The 11,654-nt window shown below is 41.9% G+C and overlaps 1 protein-coding gene across 1 annotated transcript; it reads right to left on the bottom strand.

Annotated features, from left to right (window-relative positions):
* Window positions 1-4,882: 4,882 nt before the first annotated feature.
* mesd (mesoderm development LRP chaperone) lies at window positions 4,883-11,284 on the bottom strand. The gene is made up of 3 exons (XM_034529606.1): window positions 11,100-11,284; window positions 8,553-8,785; window positions 4,883-5,612 (listed from the first exon to the last, which is right to left on the bottom strand). Exons 1-3 carry the CDS (start codon window positions 11,259-11,261, stop codon window positions 5,345-5,347), a joined length of 663 nt encoding a protein of 220 aa, XP_034385497.1. The 5' UTR covers window positions 11,262-11,284; the 3' UTR covers window positions 4,883-5,344.
* Window positions 11,285-11,654: the final 370 nt, after the last annotated feature.

Raw genomic sequence — 11,654 nt, 5'->3', positions numbered from 1 at the left:
TAATAAAGTGTACAACAAAAATAGATATTGTGTAGATGTGTGAAATATATATTTATATAAAAAAAGCAATAAATGAGTAATGTGGTATTACCTGTATTATGAACATGACATATTTTGTGTGAACCTTTCAGAGAAAGGATGTTCTTCTTGGATGTTGGCAGCTTGCATCCTTTTTGTTGCATTACTGCCATCTTCTGGTGTCAGTTTCTATGCTCCTAACTACTAAACATTCCCCATCAGTCCTGTTGCACACAGGAAACTTGTAAAGCACCTTCCTCCCAGATTAGAGCCCCACTTCAGTATATTATTCAGCTCTCTTCCTCTCATCCCTAGTCTTTCCATTTCCTCCAGCCTTTCTGAACGGTCTAAAACAGGTGGCGATGGCATGTGGTCCAGTTCCTGGAGACTGGTTGGATGCTTCCCCATCATGTGGCGTGTGCTGCGTAGATTGCTGTGTCCAATTCGTAATCTTGATATTTGAACTTCTTCTCCTGTCTTTCCTCCACTCTATCTCACACTACCCACTTTATTTTGAATAAAGTCTCCCCCTCATCTTCTGGTGTTACTGTTGTTGCCATACTCTGTTGATATTTTTCCTAATGATGCTCTTTCCCTCGTATAAATTCCTTCAGAGTGGTATAAGACATTTCAATTCAAGTTAGTGCAAAGTTTTCGTAGGGATTGCAACAAAGCCTTATCAGTATAAAATGCCTCCATCTTAGTCCTCCACAAAGCAGAAATAGACAAACAAGAATGTTGAATGTAGGGGCTAATCTCGCTCTAGGTTTAGCTCACAAAGACAAAATCAGAGAGCTGGCTTTTGTTGTATAAGGGTCTTTGAAAGATTTGGTATGCATCCATCCATCCATCCATCCATTTTCAATACCGCTTATCCTCATTAGGGTCGCGGGGGCGCTGGAGCCTATCCCAGCTGACATAGGGCGAAGGCAGGGGACACCCTGGACAGGCCGCCAGTCCATCGAGGGATTTGGTATGCAGAACAATTTAATTTTGATTTTATGTTAAACCATCAGCCCTTTACAATCTGTACACATAAGACATCCCTGTCCCAGGACCTCACATCGGATCAGGAAAAACTCCCCACACCCCCAGAAAAAACCCTTTCACAGGGAAAAAAGTGAAGTGCATGAAGCAGGGGCAAGGAGGCAGGAGCCAGGACCGGCTTCAGACACAGCCAGGTCCAATGGACCCTATGAGATGTGAAGTCACAAAGACTCCGGGGAGGAAGCAGAGTTAATAAGGTGCAATGGAGGGATATAAATTCATCCATAAGGAGAGAGAGAAGAGGAGATAGGTGCTCAGTGTATCCTAAAACATCCCCCAGCAGCCTATAAGCCTATAGCAGCATATCAAGGGGCTGGACCAGGGCAAACCTGATTCAGCCCTAACTATAAGCACTATTAAAGAGGAAAGTCTTAAGTCTATTCTTAAATGAGGTGACTGTGTCTGCCTCCAGGACTGAAAGTGGAAGCTGGTTCCATAAAAGAGGAGCTTGATAACTGATTTGTCATGGTGCCAGAGCCGAGTCGTGTCAGGTCAATCTAATTGAAATGGTGTTGCCGGTTTCACCCACATATGTCAATTCACACTGTTTACATGTAATCAAGTAAATGAAGTTTGGGAATTTTGGACTGCCATGGGTCTGTGAGTAAGAAAAGTCATTAGTATATTGATTAATGAACCAGTCTCGGTGTTGAAAATGTCCCCATGCCATCTGGCTTTGTGTTTGTTTCACGTTTTTAGCTGAGCTTTAACCAGACAATCTTGTAAATGGACCTGTACTTGTATAGCACTGTTCTAGTCTTCTGACCACTCAAATTGCTTTAACACTACATGACACCATTCACACACTGATGGGGCTAAGGTTCCACCTGCACATCAGCAGGGGATCGAACCACCGATCCTCTGATTGAAGGACGACCCTGCTCACCAATGAGCCACAGTCGCCCCCTAGTCCATGTTAGTTTCAACTAAAAGCATAAATGATGCTGTGATGCTGTCTTCATTAAGCCTGCACATGTGTTTCTATGGGCACTAGTTTTGTAGAGCAGAGCATGTGTGTCTGTCTCTTTAAGAAGACCTTAATGTCCAGTGTGTGAGTTTCATGTGTGTTTCTATGGGCACTAGTGTTGTAGAGCAGAGGGTGTGTGTCTGTCTCTTTAAGAAGACCTTAATGTCCAGTGTGTGAGTGTCATGTGTGTTTCTATGGGCACTAATTTTGCGTGTGTGTCTGTGTCTTTAAGAAGACCTTAATGTCCAGTGTGTGAGTTTCATGTGTGTTTCTATGGGCACTAGTGTTGTAGAGCAGAGGGTGTGTGTCTGTCTCTTTAAGAAGACCTTAATGTCCAGTGTGTGAGTTTCATGTGTGTTTCTATGGGCACTAGTGTTGTAGAGCAGAGCGTGTGTGTCTGTCTCTTTAAGAAGACCTTAATGTCCAGTGTGTGAGTTTCATGTGTGTTTCTATTGGCACTAGTGTTGTAGAGCAGAGCGTGTGTGTCTGTCTCTTTAAGAAGACCTTAATGTCCAGTGTGTGTTTCATGTGTGTTTCTATTGGCACTAGTGTTGTACAGCAGAGCGTGTGTGTCTGTGTCTTTAAGAAGACCTTAATGTCCAGTGTGTGAGTGTCATGTGTGTTTCTATGGGCACTAATTTTGCGTGTGTGTCTGTGTCTTTAAGAAGACCTTAATGTCCAGTGTGTGAGTTTCATGTGTGTTTCTATGGGCACTAGTGTTGTAGAGCAGAGGGTGTGTGTCTGTCTCTTTAAGAAGACCTTAATGTCCAGTGTGTGAGTTTCATGTGTGTTTCTATGGGCACTAGTGTTGTAGAGCAGAGCGTGTGTGTCTGTCTCTTTAAGAAGACCTTAATGTCCAGTGTGTGAGTTTCATGTGTGTTTCTATTGGCACTAGTGTTGTAGAGCAGAGCGTGTGTGTCTGTCTCTTTAAGAAGACCTTAATGTCCAGTGTGTGTTTCATGTGTGTTTCTATTGGCACTAGTGTTGTACAGCAGAGCGTGTGTGTCTGTGTCTTTAAGAAGACCTTAATGTCCAGTGTGTGAGTGTCATGTGTGTTTCTATGGGCACTAATTTTGCGTGTGTGTCTGTCTCTTTAAGAAGACCTTAATGTCCAGTGTGTGTTTCATGTGTGTTTCTATTGGCACTAGTGTTGTAGAGCAGAGGGTGTGTGTCTGTCTCTTTAAGAAGACCTTAATGTCCAGTGTGTGAGTTTCATGTGTGTTTCTATGGGCACTAGTGTTGTAGAGCAGAGCGTGTGTGTCTGTCTCTTTAAGAAGACCTTAATGTCCAGTGTGTGAGTTTCATGTGTGTTTCTATTGGCACTAGTGTTGTAGAGCAGAGCGTGTGTGTCTGTCTCTTTAAGAAGACCTTAATGTCCAGTGTGTGTTTCATGTGTGTTTCTATTGGCACTAGTGTTGTAGAGCAGAGCGTGTGTGTCTGTGTCTTTAAGAAGACCTTAATGTCCAGTGTGTGAGTTTCATGTGTGTGTCTGTCTCTTTAAGAAGACCTTAATGTCCAGTGTGAGTTTCATGTGTGTTTCTATGGACACTAGTTTTGCGTGTGTGTCTGTCTCTTTAAGAAGACCTTAATGTCCAGTTTCATGGGAAACAAGCTCCTTTGAATGTGGTGGTGTCCAGAAAATCAACAGAGGTCAAACTACTATATATTTGAGTTTGAAGGGGACATTGTGCTTGTTCAAAGATGTCAAACCCCTCATTCGAGTGTGCCCCCAGATGTCATCTAGAAGCCTGTAATAATATCATGGATTTCTTTGGACATGCAGCAAAGCTGAGGTTTCCCATTCAGTCATGAAGATGTTTGCATAGACCAGATCTCTTCCCCAAAGCTTTGCCTTTAGTCTGCAGGAAATATTCTCCATTGAAAATAAATTGTTGTCAATTTGATTTCCAGCAGTTGTATTAATTCAATTCAATTCAATTCAGTTTATTTTCTATAGCCCAAAATCACAAATTATCCTCAGAGGGCTTTACAATCTGTACACATACGACATCCCTGTCCCAGGACCTCACATCGGATCAGGAAAAACTCCCAAGAAATAGGAAAAACCCTTTGACAGGGAAAAAAGTGAAGAACCCTTCAGGAGAGCAACAGAGGAGGATCCCTCTCCCCGGATGGACAGAAGAATAGATGTCATGTGTACAGAATTGAAGTTTAGCGAGCTGGTTGGTCTCCTCTGGTTTGATCGATATATATAATTATCATCTGCATAACAATGAAAGTTTGTGGAGTGTTTCCTGATAATATTGCCCAAAGGAAGCATATATAAGGTAAATAAAATTGGTCCAAGCAGATATATATTTAATGGACCATGTTTAGTGTGCTCCACACAGTGACTACTTTACAGGCCTCATTGGTGTGGTCACATAAATAAACTATGCATGGTACCACTAGAGGGAGGTGTAGTGTTTTTGTCCTTTTTATGACCTGACTCTTTAACAGCTCAATGATAACGTGTGAAAAAAGCAGGTGTGAAATGGTTTAACTTTAACTGGTTCATGTGAACTGGTGTGACTTCATACGGAATGCTGTTGTCAGCATCCTCTCAGGGTTCCTGCCCTCTGAACTGTAGTTTAAACTGGCCTTATTGAGCAGTACAACTCCTGTGATGATGTCAGCAGTCTGAAGAAATTACTGTTGTCACTGTGAAACAGAAATCCATTCAAATCTGCGTGCTGTTGGGTTTAATCAGGTGACATTTTGGCTTCCTGTTGGTCACACCTCAATCTACAATGTTCTGAACAGCAACGGCTGCCTCTAACTGTCCGGTCATCACATCCAGATCATTATTTAAAATGTTCTTCTTTGCATATATGTTCTGAAGAAATCTCATTGGATTGTATACAATTTTTTTATTTTCAAAGTCTGTGAGAAATCCAACAGAATATGTGGGTGCTTCTTTTGAATCTAATTTTAAATGCTGCCGGATGAGAACATAACACTTTCAGGACCCGAAGGTCTGAAGAATGGCTCTTAAATCAAGTACCTTTCAAACTATATCTGAATATATTGGTTTTCATTTAGTGATAATCGAACAACACAAATATGTAAAGAAAGCAGCCAGTATTGATTTACAACAGATTTGAAAGGGAAATGTACTGTCACTGCAATGTGTTTCAATGGGGAAGAGTCCGGGTTAACTCACACCACTGACTCTGAACCACTGACACTTCCCTTGGTGGTCCTGCAGCCCCTCGAGAGCCTTTAGCCGACAGACTGGTTGTCACAATATGCATGTCTAAGGCCAGAAGAAAAAGGGACCCGAGTCTCTTCTCCTCCCTCTGTGGAATTCAATCACAGCTCCTGCTGCAGATGCCTGGCACTGTTCCCCTCCAAGTCGGGCTTCTTGGTCTCAGGCTTCTTTTTGCTCTTCTTCTTGGTGTTGACTTCATTCTGCTGCTTGTATTTGGCGTCGTCCTTCTTGGCAGCCTTACCGGGGAACACCTGTCCCTCCACGGTGACGTCCAAGCAGCGCTCCTGGGTCACAAGGAAGTCTTTGACCTCCCAGGCCACACTGCCGTCCCGCAGCATGAAGATCACCCTGTTGGAGCCCACCACGAACCTGCAGGAGGACAGGTGGATGACAGCAGGTTCAGTTCAGAACTATAATCATTGTGATTGGTGCTGTGGTTTTCAGTGGGTGTTTCCAACAGCGTCATTAACTCGTGTGCAACATTAGGATCGTTTCGCCATACATTTTTGCAAGGTTGTGAGTTTTGTCTCAGGTCCAAAACTGAGTCTATAATAAACAGTTGAGCCAAAATGCAAACCCTCTGGCCCTTAATGACAAGCACATCCTCATAAAATCATGCTTTTGTCTACTTGTTTTGACTATTTTCTCATGTTTGCTCTACATCAGGGTTGCAAAATTCCAGGAATATTCAAAGTTGGAAACTTTCCATGGGAATAAACTGGAAATGTTGGGGTAATTTAACTGTATTTACCATGTCATCAGCAGACATGCATGCAAACATTTATAACTTTTAAAAATGACTTTGAGTAGAACTTTATTCTTTTATCGAACAACAAAAACATGAAGGTTGAATAAAAAAGGTGTATTCCCTATGATCACCACCCCTTTTTTTTAGTGTTTTTCCCTGAATCCTCTCAGGTCTAAATGTTTTCTTCCTGGACCTCATCAACGTCCTCCTCACTGCTGTAAAAAGTTAGTCTACTGTATACAAATAAACTTGGTATTAAAATGAACATGGCTTCAGTTTACCAAGTAATCGATATGCTAGTTATTGACTAACAGTGTTGGGAAAGTTCACTTTCTACATGAACTAGTTCAGTTCATAGTTCACACATTTTAAAATGAACTACTTCAGTTCATAATTCAAAATGTTGAACTAAGTTCACAGCTCCAAAAAATGAACTAGTTCAGTTATTTTGTTCAATATATTGCAGCTATAATTTAAATCTCTATCTGTCTGCAATACCGCTCTTGGCCTCTACGCAACTCGGCGCTCTCACACTTGGCAGACATAGGGCTGAAACGTTCAGACAAACTGATGACAAAGACGTTCATAAACGTTTATGTTTCTGGCAGACAATGTTCCCAACCAGCTGCATTCAGGGTCCAGCTGAGCTCGACGTGCGTAGTCTTGTTCTCAACTACATTTAAGTTCCCTGTTATATGCTTTTGCAAAAAAACGTAGCCACATTTTTTGTTTTGCAAAATTCCCGAGCCAAAAATTCCCGTGGAAACTTTCACCCCCTTTGCAACCCTACTCTACATACACACATGCTATGTTAATGTATTCCACTGATGCTGCAGCATTTAGTATAGAACATTATTATTTTGTCTTTTATGAAAAACAACCGTGTCATTATATTAACAAACTGATCTTTGAATAGTTATAATAATTCTGAAAAGGAATAAATTCACGAGTGAAAAGATAACTAAAGTGTAATAAACATTATTTAAGCAGCTCTAGGAAGGGGACATTATTGTCCTCCAAGTAGAGATGGACCAGTTGCAATTACCTTGGCCGAGGTCTAACCTGATGATTACGATTTCTATTCTAAGACATACTATATCTATAAATGACAGTCTCCAGACTAACTTTCCTGGAACTGTCCCGAAACCTAATTACAACTGTCCTGAGGCCAGTGTCCACCTCTCATGTTACTTCGATAGTCATCTATACGGAAGAGTTTGGTTTGTTATTATTACAGCGTGGAGACACCACCAGCTGTCTTGTTCATCTCCACCTCCAAAGTCTCAACAGTCAATGTGATGAGCGAGTGGAAGGGCCACTTTTGTGCACGTGGAGCAGATAGGATACCACAATACATTTTTAAAAACTGTTACGAGCATTCAAAATCTAACCTCAGTAAAAGGGCTCTTTAGTTCTTACAATATTATAATATTAGATTGAGATTCATATCATTGATGCAGTAAAATGGAAGACGTTGTAGCTAATTCTATTCACTTTTATAGTTTGGGTGGTTTAAGATACTGTATAACAATAAATTGTATAACTCTTGTTAATTAAGTAAAATGTATATTTCCATCAGAAATGTAGTTACAAACAGCCTTTCTCCCACTCATTTCAACCTGGATTTGTTGTTCACAAAGTCACATTTCCAGGATAAAATAAGGTCCGTCCTCTCGACGCGTGGATAGTCAGTTTACCGCGTCCTTTACGACAGGAAGCTGTTAGTCTTGAGACCTGCTCTGGTACTGTAGAAACATTTGTATTGTCCAAATTTCTAGATTTTGGCATTGACTTGGAACCGAAGTATTGGTTCACATGACAACCCAAGTCCTGGCCCAAATTCCACTTTCATGTGTTTCTGAGTTTGATAAGTTTATTTCATGCAAGAAATCCTTGATTGCAAGTTAAAGCAGCTAAAGTTACACTGGACTTCCACGTCCACACTGTGGAGGTCGGTACGTTTATTTTACTGCCAGAGTTAGTGCAGTAATGGCAGCATCGCTCGAGGCTGAACAATTTGAGGCGTAATTCTGACCAATAATGCAATATGAATAGTTCATATTTCCCATGAATTATTCCAGGCTTGTATTGGTGGTCTGCAAAGCAGGAAACAAGATAAGTTTCAGTTATACTCAACAAACAAGTTATTAATAGTAAAAGCCATCATTTTGTATTTAATCATATGATGTGATAAGAGGTGGTTATGTATTGTCACAAAAACAAAGCACTTCAATACTGATGAAGGCCTTGGGATGTAGTTTTCTCCAGAGAAAAGCTCGTAAGTGGACCTTGAACGTGAAAACGTAGCCCTCAGACATTAATGGGATTGAATGGATAACATGAGGTCAGCTAGATTGTGTCAGTGCGTTGGCTCCAGCCTTGAAAAGTGTTACAGGCTCTAAAAACTAATACACTGACAATGTTGAAGAACCTCATACAAACACACAACTAAACATCTGAACTATCTCCTCAATTGGCTCGTCCAACTGACAGACCATAACAATAAATAATTGATAGTATGGAAATTCTTGTTGATGTTAAAAAGTTCAGAGAGTGACTACCTCTGAATATCAAAGTTGGCGTTGAAGAGGCTGCCCTGCCACAGGCCGGTGAGCTCCTCTGTCTCTTTCTCAGTGGGATCTCCTGACACCGTCGCAAACACCATCAGAGTCTTGCCCTTCTTGGACATCTTCAGCAGCTCTTCTGGCTTGGAGGGGTCAATCTTGGCGAAATCGATGGGGGGAGGAGATCTCTTGTGCTCTGGGAGGTCACCTTCCTCAATGTCATCATCCTCCTGTGGAACAAAGAGCAGAAATAATGTACAGTGAGTCATCAGGTAAGATGGTTACAAACAGACAAAATGGTGTTACTCCCCCGTCAACACTGTGGAGCCCTTCCTCTTCCTGGGTTCCACCATAACCCAGGACCTCAAATGAGAGCTGAACATCAGCTCCATCACCAAGAAGGCTCAGCAGAGGGTGTTCTTCCTGAGGCAGCTGAAGAAGTTCAACCTGCCAAAGACAATGATGGTGCACTTCTACACCTCCATCACTGAGTCCATCCTCTGCTCCTCCATCAGCGTCTGGTACGCTGCAGCCACTGGGAGGCCCAGGGCAGACTGCAGCGTACCATCCGCAGCATTCCCTACCCTCCAGGACTTGTTTGCCTCCAGGACCCTGAAGCAGGCAAGAAAGACTGTAGCCGACCGCTCTCACCCTGGACACGAGCTGTTCGAGTCCCTTCCCTCCAGCAGGAGGCTGTGGTCCATCAGGACCAGGACCTCACGCCGCAAGAACAGTTTATTTACAGCTGCAGTGGTGTTCCTCAACAAAGACCAGGACCCCCACTGACTCTGGCTCTCAAATCCCCAGGACTATAAAGACCAGGACCCCCACTGATTCTGACTCTTACATCCACAGAACTATAAAGACCAGGACGCCCTCTGACTCTTACATACCCAGGACTATAAAGACCAGGACCCCCACTGATTCTGGCTCTCACATCCCCAGGACTATAAAGACCAGGACCCCCACTGACTCTGGCTCTCACATCCCCAAGACTATAAAGACCAGGACCCCCACTGACTGACTCTTCCTTCCCGAGGATTATAAAGACAAGGACGCCCTACTAACTCTGGCTCTCACATCCCAAGGACAATTTTAAACACCCTTGCACATCTTTTCTTTTCTTATTAAAATACACTTGACACTTTTATTCTATGCTCCTTACACCACCCAAATACCTTGTATGTAATATGTAATCAGGACATCAGCATTCATGAGTTTCTAGTCAGCTTGTTATGCTTTTCTAGTCCCAGTTTATTAATGCTTTTCTAGTCAGTTCATCACACATTTCTAGTCATTTAATTATGCTCTTCTTGTCCAAGTTTACTATGCTTTTCTAGTTTATTATATTATCATTCACCCATTCATACACTGATGGGAGGAGCTACGATGCAAGGAGCCAACTGCCTATCAGGACTAACTAACATTCATACACACACACTGTAGAAACAGCTACAGGAGCAATTACCATGACTACTATTACAACTACTACTGCCATTTCAACTATTGCCACCACTTCAATTCAATTTATGTTGTATAGTCCAAATAACAAATTGAAGGGCTTTATATATGTACACATACATCATCTGACCTTTGACCCTCACATCAAAACTCCCCCCAAAAACTATTATGGGGAGAAAAGTGAAGAACCCTTCTGGAGAGCAACAGAGGAGGATCCCTCTCCCCGGATGGACAGAACCAATAGATGTCATTTGTACAGATGAACAGCGTTACAACACATTTAATGATTCATATATATATATATATATATATATATATATATATATATATATATATATATATATGTGATAGCAGCAGGATGAAAAGTTACAACTACCAAAAATAACAGCAACAGTGGATATAGTAGAATAATAATGATAATAAAAAGCAGTAATGGTATTGGCAATACTAATAGCAATGCAACTAATAATGATAATAGCAATAGGTATAGGGCAGGACCAGATAAAACCAGGACCCAGCTTGTCCTGCGTTGTAATTCAGCTCTTGGATTCTGTAGATTATTCTTTAGATGATGCAGTTCAGCTCTGCTAGTGATACATCTCAGCAGTGTTCAGCGTGCACTTTTTAACGTGGCTTTTAGTCTTGAAAATGTTTATGGCAGATAGTTTCAGTTCGGTATTTTCAGCAAATGCTTTTAGATTAATCTAATCTTCCACACGCATTTTCTGCAGGCAATGTGCATTTGATAGTTGTATTCGTTCTCCTTCCTTTTAGCTGCAGTGACCTGCAGTGATCTCATTGTTCTGTTTTTAAAGTACAAATACCTCACACACACGCGCGCGAACACACGCACACACGCACATGCACACACACACTCCTGCGCAAAAATTGTTCCTTTTGACACTTCCAACTGGACGCTTTGCTGATGATACCCAGGAGAACTGACTGTTTGCTGGGTACCGATAGCTTCATGTTCCTGCCGACGTTCATTCACGTTGCACTAGCTAGCTACAGACCTAACGTAGCTAACGCCAGGCTAGTTGCTCGCTCGTGTCTGTGGCGGACTGAATGAAAGCACGTTACCTCCCATTGTTCTAGGAGCCGGGCCATGTCTGCATCATTGTAGTCTCGGATGTCCTTCTTCTTCTTGGAATTTTCTTTGCTGTCAGTCGCTAATATACAAAGTAAATGTGTGCACAGAAGGAGCGCTACCGCTACACATCTCCACCTGAAGTCAGACGCCATGTTTACAGATGGTCTATTGTCATTGGCTCTGGAGTCTGCAAGTCACAAGACGAGAGGGGCGGGTCAGAGCTGCGAAAAGCCGACCGGCACACCTTATGATGGAGTTTCAAAGTAAAGCCAGAATTAGTTATGTGGTTAAATTTACATTTCAATCCTTAAATTAAAATATCCATATATATGTTCTATTCATTTTTAATGTGTCATCCTTCTGATTGTGAATTATTTACTCAAATGTTAAAGTTGTGTTATTTCCTGCGTCTCCACTTCTATTAAATACAGAGTAACATAGAAAATCCGTCTCCGATAAATATTTAGAGAAGTTAATACAGGGCAGTACAGGGCTATCCGGAGCTGTGTCCCACATTTTTACTTGAGTCACCCTTTCCGGCCTAG

The sequence above is a fragment of the Cyclopterus lumpus genome, chromosome 3 (genome assembly GCF_009769545.1).
Source record: "Cyclopterus lumpus isolate fCycLum1 chromosome 3, fCycLum1.pri, whole genome shotgun sequence".
Lineage (NCBI taxonomy): Eukaryota > Metazoa > Chordata > Actinopteri > Perciformes > Cyclopteridae > Cyclopterus > Cyclopterus lumpus.
The sequence above is the reverse complement of the archived record's forward strand: the minus strand, read 5'-3'. Positions and strand labels throughout refer to the sequence as shown.